This window comes from Chiloscyllium plagiosum, unplaced genomic scaffold (genome assembly GCF_037043375.1).
Source record: "Chiloscyllium plagiosum isolate Xiang-an unplaced genomic scaffold, Cpla_swu_hap1 HiC_scaffold_1, whole genome shotgun sequence".
Lineage (NCBI taxonomy): Eukaryota > Metazoa > Chordata > Chondrichthyes > Orectolobiformes > Hemiscylliidae > Chiloscyllium > Chiloscyllium plagiosum.
In genome coordinates, this window is record NW_028270139.1 from 155,746,869 (window position 1) to 155,764,100 (window position 17,232).

Sequence of the window (17,232 nt, forward strand, 5' to 3'; positions counted from 1 at the left end):
CTGTATTTGTTTCAGCCCCTGCACTACAGGTACTGCAGGGGTTCAGGAACATGGCCCTCTCAGGGGGCAACTTGGGACTGACAATAACGAGAGATTGCTCAAAACTGAATATTAAAGAAAACAAGGCAAAAGCAGAAAAGGTACCCATCCAGCACATGACGTACGATGCAGGTATCTGTCAGATCAAAAAAAACTGAATCAGACTGTCCCACCCTCTCCCCATTGCCTCATATCTTTCTCTGCTTCAAGAACGTTCCTTTCAATTTTAGCAAAATATGAGGTACCTATTCTCTGATTGTTACTTGGTAGTTTAGGGAACCTTATCTCACTGTTTTAAAGGGTTAAAGTTGGAAAATTCAGCTGGATGGCAATCTGATGAGGAAGACAACAGAAACTTGTTGGCTGCTATCCCTCATGCTAAGTATTTTGTCATTTTCCAATCAATGAAGACTCTTGGCAAGATGAACTGGCAGGAGATAATGAGGCAGTGGCAGTGCCTCCAGCTCCAGATGGTCTTTGAAAAATTACAATTCTGATTTTTGTTTTATATCCACATCCACACTGTTTCATTCCAGTGCTTCATGTGTGGAACACTGGGGATTTCCATGCATTACATTTCTCTGATCGAATATTCTCTTCCCCTCGTCTCATCCGCTTTTCGTTAGTACTCTGCGTGATGTGAGCATTGTCGCCCATTTTCTTGAGAAGCTTACCTCAAAGGGAACAGAGAGACGGAGGAGAAGTGTGATAGGGTCTGGAATCTCAGAGTGAGCAACAAGTGAGGAATGAGGATCTGAGAAACTGGGCAGGTGTAGGGGAGGGGCGGTGGTGTGGGTCAGCGAAGAAGGGGAGCAAGAATTCATGGGTTCTGAGGTTACTGCCAAGGGAAGGGATGATGGCTGTAAGGTGAGTGTGAACAGGAAAGGGACTGAGTGGGGAAGTGGCAATTCAGGAGTGAGGGAAACTCAAGTGCTCCTTTGGGTGTTCCTGACAGACTCTTAACGCCACTTATTCCATTAAAAAAACTCAAAAACGCATGAAAGCCCATCTCACCTGACTTCTTCTGGACCACAGCATATTCCCTGGCCTGGAACAGCCTTGGGGTGGGGGAGAACATCAAACATTACAGCGCAGTACAGGTCCTTCAGCTTTCAATGTTGCACCAACCTGTGGAACCAATCTGAAGCCCATCTATCCCACACTATTCCATTTTCATCCATATGTTTATCCAATGATGATTAAAATGCCCTCAAAGTTGGCGAGTCTGCTACTGTTATTGCCTGCATTCCACGCCCCTACTACACTCTGAGTAAAGAAACTACCTCTGACATCTATCCTGTATCTATCACCCCTCAATTTAAAGCAATGTCTCCTCGTGCTAGCCATCACCATCCAAGGAAAAAGGCTCTCACTGTCCACCCTATCTAACCCTCTGATTATCTTATATGTCTCAATTAAGCGGGTGGCACGGTGGCACAGTGGTTAGCACTACTGCCTCACAGCGCCTGAGACCCGGGTTCAGTTCCCGCCTCAGGCGACTGACTGTGTGGAGTTTGCACGTTCTCCCCGTGTCTGCGTGGGTTTCCTCCGGGTGCTCCGGTTTCCTCCCACAATCCAAAGATGTGCAGGTCAGGTGAATTGACCATGTTAAATTGTCCATAGTGTTAGGTAATGGGTAAATGTAGGGGTATGGGTGGGTTGCGCTTCGGGGGGTCGGTGTGGACTTGTTGGGCCGAAGGGCCTGTTTCCACACTGTAATGTAATGTAATGTAATCTAATCTAATCTAATGTAATCTAATCTAATCTAAGCCATCTCTCAATTTTCTTTTGTCTAACAAAAACAGCCTCAAGTCCCTCAGCCTTTCCTCAAAAGACCTTCTCTCCATAGGCAACATCCTAGTAAATCTCTTCTGCACCCTTCCCAAAGCTTCCACATCCTTCCTATAATACAGAGACCAGAACTGTACGCAATACTCCAAGTGCAGCCGCACTAGAGTTTTATGCAGCTGCAGCATGACCTCGTGGCTCAATCCCTTTACCAATAAAAGCTAACACAGCATATGCCTTCTTAACAACCCTCTCAGCCTGAGTGGCAATTTTCAGGGATCTATGTACATGGACACCAAGATCTCTCTGCTCATCTACACTCCCAAGAATCATACCATTAGCCCAGTACTCTGCATTCCTGTTGCTCCTTCCAAAGTGAATCACCTCACACTTAGCAGTCTCCCCTGCTAACATTTCTGGTTAAAACAGGAAATGATCTCATCAGAGCCCCAACTATAAAGGATTGTGGGCTTGCTTGAATCTTCAAATTCCAACCAGTCAGGTTGGCGTGGGTTGGAGGAGAAGTAGGATTTAAAAATCAATCTCTAATAGATGTTCTAATGCCAGCATCATATTTGAAGGTTCAAGTATCAATTCATTAAGGAAGGTGACTGGGAGGGTGTTGTAACCTCAACAAGAAGAAGATATGAAAATCTAGGCTGCTTATCTTGGAACCCTCCTTTTGGAATTGCCTCATTATTTAGCTTGTCAAAGCAATGCCATAGGACCTTATTGGATGACTTTAATATTGTAGGGTTTGAAAGAGTAGACAAAGAGAGAGAGGGAGAGACAGAGACAGAGTCAGAGAGTGGTGAACACTCCATCCCTCCATCATAAGGTTGAAAGTGGGATGTTCACTGATGATTGCGCAATGTTCAGCCCCATTCGCAACTCCTCAAATGCAAACGCAGTCCGTGTCCAAATGCAGCAAGATCTGAATGCTATCCAGGTTTCAGCTGATAAGTGGTCAATAACATTTGCATCATGCAAAAACTGGGAAATGACCATCTCTAAGAAGAGAGAATCAAACAATTCCCCACCACACTGTTACCATCACTGAATCCCTCACTATCATCATCCTGAGGGTACCATTGACTAGAAACTGAACTGGACTTGCCATATAAATAGTGATAACGAGCAGTTCAGAGGCTAAGATTCCTGCAATGAGTAATTCATCTCCTGAGTCCCCAAAGCCTGCCCACCATCAACAAGGCACCAATCAGGAGTGCGATGGAATGTTGCCTACTTGCCTGGATGAATGCAATTCACTTGGGGTAGGTTCAAGTCATTTTAGTTTGATTTTATTGCTAAGACTATGAGGACACAAAGTTAGGGGAGCTGCAGGTAGTCAGGAGGATTGCCAGAGGATACAGCAGGACATAGATAGGTTGAAGACTTGGGTGGAGAAATGGCAGATGGAATTTAATCTGGGCAAATGCAAGGTGATACATTTTGGAAGGTCTAATGCAGGAGGGAAATGTACAGTAAATGACAGAACCCTTAGAAACGTTGACTTACAGAGGGATTGAGACATACATGTCCACAGTTCTCTGAAAATGGCAACACAGGTGGAGAAGATGGTCGAGAAGGTATATGGCATGCTTGCTGGGCATTGAGTCTAATTATTGGCAATGTTACAGCTGTACAGACTTTAGTTCGGCCACATTTTGAATTGCTGTATATAGATCTGGTTGCCTCAGAAGGATTGTATAGGTTTGGAAAGAGAACAGAAATGACTTACCAGGACGTTGTCAGGTTTGGAGGGTATTAACTACGAAGAGCGATTGGACAAACTTGCTTTGAATTTTCTTGAACGTCAGAGGCTGAGGGCGACCTGATAAAAGCTTACAAAATGATGAGAGGCCTAGGTAGAATGGATAGTCGGAGTCTTGTTCCGTGGGTAGAAATGTCAGTTACTAGTGGACATAAGTTGAAGATAAAAGAGGGAAAGCTTAAAGGAGATGGGAGGGGCAAGTTGCTTACACAGAGGGGTAATAAGTGCCTGGAATGTGCTGCCAGAGCAGGTATTAGGAACAGATACAATAGCAATGTTTAAGAGGCATCTTGACAAATATATGAATAGGCAGGGGATAGAGGGATATGCACCATGTCGAGGCAAAAGATTAGATTAGATTACTTACAGTGTGGAAACAGGCCCTTCGGCCCAACAAGTCCACACCAACACGCCAAAGCGCACCCACCCAGACCCATTCCCCTACATTTACCCCTTCACCTAACACTACGGGCAATTTAGCATGGCCAATTCACCTAACCTGCGCATTTTTTTTGGACTGTGGGAGGAAACCGGAGCACCCGGAGGAAACCCATGCAGACACGGGGAGAATGTGCAAACTCCACACAGTCAGTCGCCTGAGGCGGGAAGGTTTTTAGTTTAGAAGGGCATCATGTTTCAATGCAGGCTTGGCAGGCCAAAGGGCCCATTCTGTACTATGCTGATCTGTGTTCTTTGTTTATTCTTTGTTCCTTGACACCTGAGTGTGTCAGTCTATATTCAATGAGATCCTAAGGTATTCTGTCATATCCCCAACCAGCATCAGGTGAAGGAGCCCAGAACAAGGGTCAAGGCATTCAGATCTGGGCTCGACCTTTTAGAGTGATGTTGCAAACAATAAGGAAATTAAGGATTCATCCCTATGTGGCCATTTCATCATTGCTAGAAGTGTTTTTAACCAGACACCTGATATATATGAATACATTTCAAAACAATGAGGTGCTCCAGAGCATTGCAAGACTATGCATGACAGCACTACAGATGTAGAGTTCGTTGAAAAACCCAAGGAATAAAATACACACATTTTACAAAGACCTTTTGCATTCTATGGTTATTCTACAACATTTTGCAGCCACCAAAGTCTAGTCACTGTCTCATCAGCACTCACTCCGTCATGGGGATATTGGTCTAGATGTTGTTCTCGAGTCTCTGGACTGGGACTTCAGAAATATGCTCGATTAACTCCACAACTCCTCAGCATTTGCTGGAAATGGCTTTGAATAGGATAAGAGGCCTGGCAGAGCGAGTGAAGCCTCTTTTATTGATCATCAACAGTCTTTGTTACTCCAAAGCAGATTGCCGCCTTACTCTCTATGTATGTCACAGAACTGTTGGCACTGCGGTGCTCCATTCCGTTCTGCATGCCGCACAGAACTGAGGCAAACAGCCGAGTGCAGGTTTTGCTCTTTGGGCTATTTACAGCATGGGACTTTCCTTTTCTTTTTGCATTCATTCTTGGGTGTCACTGGCAAGACTGGCATCTAGTTGTGATTATAATGTTGTACAGGGACATGGGGAAAAGGCTTGGTTGGCACTAGGTGATAGGACTGGTGCTAGCAAAATGGGTTAAATGGCCTCCTTCTATACCATAACAGTGATTCTGTGTCGAGTGAGCGTGCAATGCCAACCGCTGCCTATAAATGGTAGCTGCTCCTTTGTCAGGTAATTAGTGAGGTAGGATCATAAGACACAGAATTTATAGCACGTATGTCATGCAACTGATATGATATATTGAACAAACCTAGATTGCTGCCAGCATCCTCTTGTTCTGACCAGACCTACAGGACTGATTTAGTCTAAAACCAATCAGCAAGAAACATCTGGTGGCATGATGAGAAGAGACTCTTGCCTTCAGCAAGATGCGGTGAATTGTAAAATACAAGTTTTGCCTGTTCCTCACCCAAGTCCTTTTGGTATCACGGAATTGGATGGAGTTCAAGGAAGTCCTCAGCATTAACTATAGTTGTCATGGTCACCAGTATTGAGACTAGTTTTTTATTCGAGATTTTATGAATTGAATTCAAGTTCCACCAGCTGCCATATTAGGATTGGAACCCACGCCCTATGGGCTTACCAATGTACCTTCCCAAACCTACTTCCTCCCTATGAAACATTTCCTGCTAATTGAGGAAAGTTTCATTGAAGCCAACCAGGAGTCATTGTCACTTGTAGAATCATGGGTTGGCATAACACAGAAACAGGGCGTTCAGACCCATTGCATCTGTGCCAACCTTTTGGATAGAGCAACCCGATTAGTCTCATTGTCCACATGCCTTATGTCTTTCAAAATACTTTCAACAAAGTCCCACAGAAGAGATTACTGTGTAAAATTAAAGTGCATGGGATTGAGAGTAGTGTACTGAAATGGATAGATATCTATTTGGTAGATAGGAAACAAAGAGTAGGAATAAACATGTCTTTTTCTGAATGAGATACCACATGGATTGGTATTAGGAGCCCATTAATTCATAACATATATTAATGTTTTAGCTGATTTGCAGGTGACGCAAAGTTAGATGGGAGGGTGAGCTGTGAGGAGGATGTAGAGATGCTTCAGTGCAATTTGGACTGGCTGAGTGACTGGGCAAATGCGTGTCAGATGCAGTATAATGTGGATAAATGTGAGGTTATTCACTTTGGGAGCAAAAACAGGGATTGGTTTTGGCTATAAATTGAAAGGGGGTTGTGCATCAGGATGTGTCTGTCCTTGCATTGCAGACACTGAAGTTCAATATTCAGCTGCTGCATGCAGTCAAGAAAGCAAATGATATTTGGCCTTCATAACATCCATACAGTGTGGAAGCAGGCCCTTCAGCCCCCAATGAGTCCCAAAGAGCAGCCCACCCAGATCCACACCCCTACATCGTCCCTGTTACCCTGCATTTCCCATAGCTAATCGAGCTAACCTGCCCATCCCTGGACACTATGGGACAATTTAGCATAGCCAGTCCACCTAACCTGTACATCTTTGGACTGTGGGAGGAAACAATCGCAGACATGGGGAGAACATGCAAACTCTAAAAAGGCAGTCACCTGAGGTTGGAATCAAACCTGGGACCCTGGTCGTGTGAGGCAGCAGTGCTAACCACTGAGCCAATGTACCACCTACTGATAATGTGAGGTTCTGAGTACAGGAGAAAGGATGACTTGCTGAATTTATATGGGAAACAACAAAACAAAGAATTGCAGATGCTGGAAATCAGATAATGCTGGAAAATCTCAGCAGATCTGGTAGCATCTGTGGAGAGAAAGCAGAGTTAATGTTTCAGGTCACACGTCTGAACTGGTTCTGAAGCAGGATCACTGGACCTGAAACAGTAACTCTGCTTTCTCCCTGTAGGTGCTGTCAGACCTATGCAGAGATTTTCCAGTAATTTCTGATTTTGTTGTAACTATGTGGTGAGATCAAGTGTGTGCAGTTTGTGTGCAATTCTGGTCTCCTTATCTGAGGAGGAAATGTTCCTGCTGTAGAGCGAGTGCGGTGAAGGTTCATCAGACTGATTCCTGGGGTTGCAGGACTGAGGTTTGAGGAGAATTGAAGCAGTTCAGATTACATTTGCTGGTGTTTAGGACAACAGAACTTAGAACATGGAACAGTACAGCACAGTACAGGCCCTTCGGCCCATGATGTTGTGCAAGATCTCATAGAAACCTATAGCATTCTAACAGGACTAACACGATGGATGGAGGAAGCATGTTCCCAATGGCAGGAAATTCCAGAGCCAGGGCCTACAGTCTAAGGATACAAGATAAACTATTTAGGAGTGAGATGAGGAGAATGTTTTCAACCAGAGAGTGGCGATCCTGTGGAATTCTCTACCACAGAAAGCAGTTAAGACCAAAACATTGTACCATTTCAAGAAGGAGTTGGATATAGCACTCGGGGTAAAAGGGATTAAAGAAACTGGGAGAAAAGCATGAATAGGCGATTGAGTTGGATAATCAGTCATGATCATGATGGATGGTGGAGCAGACTGGAAGGGCCGAATGGCCTACTTCTTCTCCAGTTGTTTATATTTCTAAGCTCTGCAATGTTTTTCGTCTTCATCGTTACGCCAAATTCCCTTTGGAATGTTGCCATTGAATCTATTCCCAAAATTCTATCCTAACTCTATTACACTTCAATTTGAAACAACTCACTGCTTAAAAAGAAATCTCTGCATCTCATTCTCTTGTTTCATCATCAACTACACACTCCAGTAACAGTGAGTGATGGTGGCCATCCTCAAAATTCTGTTCAATACCCAGGGGCAGAGCAGAGAAGCACACAAATCCTGTAGATGCCAGGGACAAAGACAGATGGGTGGAACAGGGGTATAGATGATCCATGATTGAATTCAATATGGAAAGAGGCATAATGCCAACAAGAAACCCTTGTGTTTTTTTTAAAGGCAATGAGAACACAAAACACAGATTGTCTGTGCAACATATGGTGGTGTTGGGTTAAGCCATGATTTAACTTGACACTCATCACACCCTGACGTTTCGGGCAAAAGCCCTTCATCATTCATCACACACCCCCACCCCACACTCATGGTAAAATAACTTCCAACCATTCATCTTCAAGGCTCACAGATAAAGACTATCATGATATACCAACATCTGAAGAGTTAATCCTCATCGACAGTCTCTGATACAGTCTCTGTACACAGATCTCTGAAAGTTGCCACCCAGGCAAATAGTGCGGTGAGGAAGGCATATGGCGTACTGGCTTTTATTGGTAGAGGAATTGAGTTCCGGAGTCCTGAGGTCATGATGCAGTTGTATAAAACTCTGGTGCGGCCGCATCTGGAATATTGTGTGCAGTTTTGGTCGCCATACTATAGGAAGGATGTGGAGGCACTGGAACGGGTGCAGAGGAGGTTTACCAGGATGTTGCCTGGTATGGAAGGAAGATCGTATGAGGATAGACTGAGACACTTGGGGCTATTTTCATTAGAGAAAAGAAGGTTTAGGGGTGACTTGATTGAGGTGTACAAGATGATTAGGGGGTTAGATAGGGTTGACAGTGTGAACCTTTTCCCGCGTATGGAGTCGGGTATTACAAGGGGGCATAGCTTTAAATTAAGGGGGGGGTAGATATAGGACTGATGTTAGGGGTAGGTTCTTCACTCAGCGAGTCGTAAGTTCATGGAATGCCCTGCCAGCAGCAGTGGTGGACTCTCCCTCTTTATGGGCATTTAAGCGGGCATTGGATAGGTATATGGAGGATAGTGGGTTAGTATAGGTTAGGTGGGCTTGGATCGGCGCAACATCGAGGGCCAAAGGGCCTGTACTGCGCTGTATTGTTCTATGTTCTATGACAGTCAATACAGTAAAAGATTTATATAATGGAACATCCTAAAGCCCTTTACAGTCTATGTAGTGTAATCACTGATGTCATGAAGGAAATGTGGCAGCCAATTTGGTGTACACAGAAAGTTTCCACACTCAGAAATACAGTAGCCATAAGATAGCCTGGGTTCTTAGAGTCACAGAGTCGTGGAGATGTGCAACATGGAAGCAGACCCTTTACTCCAACTCGTCCATGTCGACTAGATATCCCAAATTAATCTAGTCCCATTTGCCAATATCCGTCGGAACCCTTCCTATTCAAATACCCATCCAGATGCCTTTTAAATGTTGTAGTTGTACCAACCTCCATCATTTCCTCTGGCAGCTCAATCCATGCACGCACCACCCTCTGCGTGAAAAAGTTGCCTTTTAGATCTCTTTTAAAATTTTTCCCTCTCATCCTGAACCTGTGACCTCTTGTTCTGGACTCCCCCACCCCAGGGAAAAAACCTTTTCTAGTTACCCTATCCATGCTCCTCATGATTTTATAAACCTCTATCAGGGTCACCCCTCAGCCTCTGACACTCCAGGGAAAACAGCCCCAGCCTGTTCAGCCTCTCTCTATAGTTCAAACCCTCCAACCCTGGCAACTTCCTTGTAAATATTTTCTGAACCCTTTTAAGTTTCCCAACATCCTTCCTATAGGAGGGAGACCAAAATTGCATGCGGTATTCCAAAAGCTGGTTATTGAAGTTGGTTGATATATATTGACTAGGATATCAAATTGTGTCATGGGATCTTTTAGATCTGTTCACCTCTGAGGACAGATGAGGCTTTAGTTTAATATCCCATCCATAAGACAGCAAAACTGAGGGTAAGGCTCACCCTCAGTGCTATATTAAGGTGTCAGACTAAATGATACATGGCTGTAGAGGAGAGCTTCAATCTACAAACCTTGAGACCGGAGGTAAATTGGCGATCACGGAATTGACACATTTTGGACAAGGAGGGTAACCCCACGATCCCTTCTCCTACATTTGGGAAGAATGGACAGGCTTGCTGAGCCTTTTTCTCTTCCTAAAAGTGTGTAAAACTCCTGACCTTTATCGTTGAAGAGAAACAGAGGGAAACTAGATCTGTTCAGTCTTTAGTCAGCTCAATCTGAAACCGATCTCCTGAAGCTCTGCTCTTTATCAAACGGAACATCACTATGGTTTTAATTTCATTAGTAACACCAATTGTGTTAAACATCTGCTAACACAAAATTGACTGATTACTCACGTTGACTGTCAGAACAAACAATTAACGGGGGAAGGTCACTCTTTGATTTTGTTTGCTGACTATGGCAGGTCGCTGACAAAAACGTACGCATTGTCAGTAAATTAGAATTCATATTGTGCCATCTAAAGGATTTTATGATGTTAATGAGAGCCCACGGGCATTTACCAAGGACATCCTACAATTACTGTCTCTGGTGTGTTTGATTACATTACCCAATTGCTGCTTGCAGTGACACTACCACAATATTAATGATAAACAGGAGATTGTCATTATGAAACACCAGTTTCTGTTGTCACTGCTGTACACTCAGCTCTTAGTAGGCCACTGTTAACTGCTGTGCATCTGAGAGCAGTACATGGCTAGCCCTTAGTCTGAGTTCAGAGGGTAAATGTTTCCAGATTTGAGAAGTAGCATCTTGGAAGGAGATTCGCTGAGTTGGGTTGGTCTTATGACAACAGATTGAGCAGTTGTATAGAATCCCTACAGTGTGAGCCGCAGGCCATTCGGCCCATCAGGTACACACAAACCCCCTCCGAACAGCGTCCCAGCCAGACCCAGCTCCCTACTCTACATTTCCCATGGCTTATCCACCTTGCGTGTTCATCTTTGACTGTGGGAGGAAACCAGAGCACCCAAAGGAATCCCACGGAGAGAATGTGCAAGCTCCACACAAACAGTTGCCCAAGACTGGAATCAAACCCAGGTCCCTGACTCTGTGAGGCAGTGATGCTAACTGCTGAATCACCATGTTTCCCAGGTTATGCCTATACTCTTTGGACTTTAGAAGAATGAGAGGTGATCTAATTGATATTAAAGGAGATTTATGAAATAGGTGAGAGAGGATATGCCGTCATGTGGGGCAATCTAGAAAGAGACGTCATAGTGTTTGGAAAAGAAGGTAACTACCCCAGAGCACAATTGATGCTGGAATGTTGATAGATTTATGGAGAGATAGACTGATTTTTAATCAGTAATGAGGTGAAGGGTTATGGAGCGTGGGCAGTAAAGTGGAGTTGAGGCCAAGATGAGATTAACATGACCATATTAAATGGTAGAGCAGGCTTGAGTAGGCCATCTTTTGGTTCTTATTTTCTTATGTTCAGGGTAAACCAACAGCAGGACTTTCAGATACTCTTGGACAGCAGTGGAAGGGAAGAAGTTATATTTTAAAATGATGAAAGGCCAGTTTTAGGACTGCTGTCACAAAGAGTTCTTCAGTTAGATTGAAGTTAAGGATGACCCATTCTCCATGTTTCACCTCAAAATAATGTAACTCAATGAACTTCTGAAGAGAAGGTGGGAGATTGAGATTGATCATTGAATAAATGTTCAGGTTCATTAAGCATTTCTTTATTCCTAAATGACGCTGCTGATTTGCTTTAGGTACCCACTTAACTGTCATGGCCCAGTGAATACCAGCTTATGCCATCTTCAGAAAGTCATGGGTTCAAGTCAAACCGCAAGAGCCTGAGTACAGAAATTTGTAATTTGATTCTTCCAGTGCAATAGTGAGGGAGGACATCAGTGTCAGAGGTGCTGTCATTCCAACGTAATAATAAACCCAATCTGCTCCCTCAGGTACATTTATAAAAGACCTTTGGCACTATTTCAAGTGGTGTCATGACCAATATTCATCCTTCAACCTGTTTCCTTAAACAAAAAGGGCCCAGTTCTCATTGCTTTGTTGTTTGTGGGAGCTTGCTCTGTACGAATTGACTGCCATACTTCCTACTTTACAACAGCGACTGCAATTTAAATGAACTTCAGGAGAACATAGAACATAGAATATAGAACGTTACAGCGCAGTACAGGCCCTTCGGCCCTCGATGTTGTGCCAACCTGTGAAATTAATCTGATGCCCATCTAACCTACACTGTTCCATTATTATCCACATGTATGTCTAATGCCCATTTAAATGCCCATAACATGGCGACTTTACTATAGTTGCAGACAGGCTGTTCCACACCCCCTACTACTCTGTGAGTAAAGAAACTACCCTTGATATCTGTCCTAAATCTATCACCCCTCAATTTAAAATTATGTCCCCTCATGTTAGCTTTCACCATTCAAGGAAAAAGGCTCCCATTGTCCACCCTATCTAACCCTCTGAGTATCTTATACATCTCGATTAAGTCTCAATTTTCTTCTCTCCAACGAAAGCAGCCTCAGTTCCCTCAGCCTTTCCTCGTAAGACATTCCCTCTATACCAGGCAACACCCTAGTAAGTCTCCTCTGAACACTTTCCAAAGCTTCCTTCCAATAATGCGGTGAGCAGAACTGCACACAGTACTCCAGCTGCGGCCTTACCAGTGTCTTGTACAGCTGAAGCATGACCTCATGGCTCCGAAACTCAATCCCCCTACCAATAAAAACCAACGCACCAAATACCTTCTTAACAACCCAATCAACTGCGTGGCAACTTTCAGGGACTTATGCACCTGGACACCAAGGTCTCTCTGTTCATCTACACTGCCAAGAATTTTACCATTAGCAAAGAGCAACCAAGCTACCAAGGGATGTTCTGGGATCATAAAAGCCTGATAGAAACGTAAATCTTTTCTTATTTGGTATCAGCACCCGCAGTTCGTGTTTGTTTTGTTAAACATCTGATCAGTTTTTACTTTCTGCCCCCTCTCTCCCAGATACATGTATAAACTCCGAGATTTGCATATCTTCAATGAAAATTTCACAGAGGCGGCCTTCACTCTACTCCTGCATGCAAAGTTGCTGAAGGTAATGACCAAAGCATTTCTGTGTTCGACACAATGGGTGCTGGGACTGATTTCAGCACAGCAGCCCACTCTGAGTGCATCACTGCAGTTTCCATGAGAATTGCAATATCTCAGCCATCCAGATTCAATGGAAAGTGTTTGATCAGAAGAAACAGTATTGGAAGCATGAAATGACTAATCAGTGCGAGGCCATTTGGCCCATCCAGTCTGCACTGGCCCTTTTGAAAAGTAATCTCCTTCACCTCATTTCCTCCCACATCACCACACACTCTCTAAATAACCCTGCAGTTTTTGTTTCTCCTGCAAGTATTCATCCAGTTCCCTTTGGAAAGCTGAGGGAACTCCACCAGCTTTTCCAGTCTATTCACATGGCTGTGAACATGCCTGCCTGTGATCCCTCCAGTCAATCTGCTCTTCAAAGCCCTTATGTCCTTCCTAATGTGTGTCACCCACACTCGGAGCTGGGGGCAACCAACCTCTTTTAATAGATGGGTTTAGCATTGTGCAGGAATTGGAAAGGAATTGTGCAGGAATCAGAAAAATATGTGGAAAATCAGGATGTGATTTGATAGAATAAATGGGGAGAAGCTGATTCCACTGGCTGTCCTGTTGGTAACTAAAGGAGCACAGATTGGATGTAAACAGCAAAAAGAAAATGGTGGAAAGGTGATGAGCAATGATTTGTCCTCAGTACAATATTCCCAAGTTTGCTGTTGGCAGAAAACTAGTTACAATGTGGAGGTGCCAGTGTTGGACTGGGGTGGACAAAGTCAGAAATCACACAACACCAGATTATAGTCCAACAGGTTTATTTGAAGTCATAAGCTTTTGGAGGGTAGACCCTTCATCAGGTGAAGTGAGAGAGAAGCACATGGAATCTATAGGCAGAGAGATTAATGGGCAGAGAGATCAAAACGTCAGACAATGGTGTTTTGAGTGTCGAATAATAAGTCTCTGCAGGTGACTAAGAGTGTTAGATGGTGTGAGTAAAGTGTCAACAGCTGAATAACAAGCAAAGGGATGACCTATAATCAGATTAAATGAGGTGGAGAGATAATTGCAAAACATTCAAAATGAGGTGGCGCTGGAGACAAACCAAATGACTGGAATAACATGGATCACAGACAGAAGCCGCTGGAGAAGCCCAGCAGGTCGGGCAGCATCTGTGAAGAAACACCAGAGGAAGGGTCACCAGACCCGAAACGTTAACTCGGACTTATCTTCACAGATGCCCTGAATCCCCCACCCCCAGCAGCCCCTGCCCCTGCCCTGATTTACAGCATTCATAGGTCTTTCGGTTTTTATTTGGCTGGGATAGCATGCTAGGTATAAGGGTCACATGACGTGCGTCTAACCAAAGTAATAAATAATCCAAAACTGTACAAGCTAATTAAGGTAGAGAGATCACAACAATTTATCAAGGTGATGGCTTCAAAACAGGATGGTGAGGAAGGTTTTACAGATACAGAACAGTGTGGTGGGGTCACACGTAACGCAACATGAAGCCCAGTTCACGGTTTAGGTCAACTTCATGGGTACAGAACTTGGCTATCAGTTTCTGCTCGGCGATTCTGTGTTGTTGTGTATCTTGAAGGCCACCTTGGAGGATGTTTACCTCAAGATCAGGGGCTGATTACTCTTGAAAGTTGAAGTTTTCCCTGACTGGAAGGGAACATTCCTATCTAACGATTGTTGCGTAGTGTCCATTCATCCGCTGTCGTAGCATCTGCATGGTCTTACCAATATACCATGCCTTGGGCCTGGAGTATATGAGGTAAACAATATTGGCTGAGTCATGTGAGTATATGCCATGTGTGTGGTGGGTGGTGTTCTCACGTGTTACGGTAGTATCCATGTCGATGATCTGACATGTCTTGCAGAAGTTGCCATGGCAGGGCTGTATGGTGTTGTGATCAATATTGATCTGAAAGTGGGTAGTTTACTGCAAACAATGGTCTGTTTTAGATTTGGTGGTTGTTTGAAGCCAAGATGTGGAAGTGTAGGAATGACCTTGGCAAGATGCTCGTCGTCATCAATGATATAGATTCATAGAGTCTATACCATAGAGACCCTTTGGTCCAATCCATCCATGGCAACCAGATATTCTAACCTAATCTAGTCCCATTTGCCAGCATTTGGCCCATATCCTTCTAAACCATTCCTATTCACATACCCATCCAGATGTCTTTTAAATGCTGTAACTGTACTAGGCTCCACCACTTCCTCTGGTGGCTCATTCTATACAAACACCACCCTCTGCATGAGAAACGTTTCTCCTTGGGTTCCTTTTAAATCTTTCCCGTCTCACCTTTGCGTAGAACATGGCATAGGCTGTCCACTCTGGGGAAATACTGGATGACGAAAGAGACAGAAAAGGGTGGAAGAAATTATAACTGGGGTGGGAGGGGTCGTTGATTATGTTTGTTGCCTTCCTGAGGCAGATGGAGTCAATGGATGGACTGGGCTGTGTTCACTACTCTTGTGAGTCTTGAGAAGAGTAGTTGCCAAACCACAACGTGATGCATCCAGATACCTGTAGGATGCTTTCTATGGTGCATCTATAAAAAGTGGTAAGAATCCTATATTGTCCACATCAGTTTCCCTTCACACACATCAAATTGAGGCGTTGAATCAGAATGGGTTGTGGTGAGCCTGGGCATCACAATAACTATTCTCGACTACCACCCTCACTTGACATCCCTGAAGTATTTATAAACTGAGCATGAGGCAAGGATGGTAAAATAATAATATAACTCAGCAAAAGTCACTCCCAGTCTCCAAACCCAAACTGTTCCACCTGAACTAGACGGACTTGTTGCTGAAAAACTCAGTGAGGGAAAAGAAGAAATCTCTTTATTCACAGAGTGGGCTAAAATGTGCAACTGGCTACCATAAGCAAGCTCAAGTCTTTGAGAGAACAGCTCAAGAGAATTATTTTTTTCTGTGTTGTGGGATCTTTGGAATGCTCTTTGTTGGAGAAAGGGCCATTGGATAATCTTAAGGCAGAGATAGCTATGTTCTTGACTAACCACATGAGTCAACTGGTATTGGGTATTGGTAATAAAGTGGAGTTGAGGCCACAGTCATGTCAGCCTTGGTTTTCTTGGAAGCCAGAGTTGGCCCAAACAGGGTTTAAATGCCCTACTCCTGCTCCTAATGTTTTTTTTAAATTATCATCCACTCATGGGAACTCATTGAATTTGAACATGACTGATTTAATTTGCTTTCACTCCAATTATGTAACCAAGTTCCATGTCCCTTAGTCCTGAACCAAATAAAAATCTATGATATCATTAGTAAATATAATATATTCAATATATATTAAAAATCTATCTAACCTGGTATTAAAAATCCCAATTGTCCTGGGATCCACATTCCTTCAGGATAGAACATTTCAAACTTCTATTTACATTTCCACATCGAAATGCACAATGTCTATCCCTAATATTTGCATCCCTGCCACTGTTCAGCGTTCATCTGACTGTTGCTCACTGTTTTGCAATGAAATTTCTTTTGAGATCATATCTGAATAAATTTTGCACCAATTTCTGACCATAATCATTTGTATTCTTCAACTCCTGTTCCTCCAACTCCATGAGTTATTGTCACTGTGGTCTGGAGATGGAGTAAAGTTTCAAAGTATCTCACATATCCCTTTCTTTTTGCTTCTCAGTACATCTCTCTCAAATCTGTAAAACCATTTCTGAATCAGCACGCTGTTTAGAAGATCTTCAGCGTTACATGTATTTATTTTAGTGGTATCATTGTCCTTCTTAAAAGCCAGCAAATACTTTGCGTCAGTATTTACTGTAGAGAAGGATATAGAAGCTAGGGAACATGGGGATATAAATAGTGATGTCTTGAAGAGTATCCATAATACAGAAGTGGAGATGTTGGAAGTCGTAAAATGCATAAAGGTAGATAAATCCCCCGGACCTGATCAGGTTTATCCCATAACTTTGTGGGAGGCTAGGGAAAATATTGCTGGGCCCTTTGCTGAGATATTTGTATCATCAATATAGGTAAAGTGCCAAAAGATTGGAGGGCGGCTAATGTGGTGACATTTTTAAAGAAAGGCTGTAAGGAAAAGCCAGGGAATTACAGGCCAGTGAGCCTTATGTCAGTGGTAGGTACGTTGTTGGAGGGGATTCTGAGGGACAGAATTTGGAAAGGCAAGGACTGATTACTGATAGTCAACATGGCTTTGTACATGGGAAATCATAGTCGAGAAGTGTGGTACTGGTAAAGCACAGTAGGTTAGGCAGCATCAGAGGAGCAGGAGAGTCGTGTTTCAGGCATAAGCCCTTCATCAGGAATGTGAAGGAA

General features: G+C 43.6%; 1 protein-coding gene across 2 annotated transcripts in view; it reads left to right on the forward strand.

Moving 5' to 3' along the window:
- LOC122553785 (dedicator of cytokinesis protein 2-like) overlaps nucleotides 1-17,232 on the forward strand; it is a 1,246,386-nt gene that overhangs the window by 1,059,435 nt on the left and 169,719 nt on the right. For both annotated transcript variants that reach the window (XM_087991733.1, XM_043698147.2), the window contains exon 37: nucleotides 12,817-12,907. In XM_087991733.1, coding sequence (XP_087847859.1) covers nucleotides 12,817-12,907 — 91 coding nt within the window. The remainder of the gene's footprint in view (nucleotides 1-12,816; nucleotides 12,908-17,232) is intronic.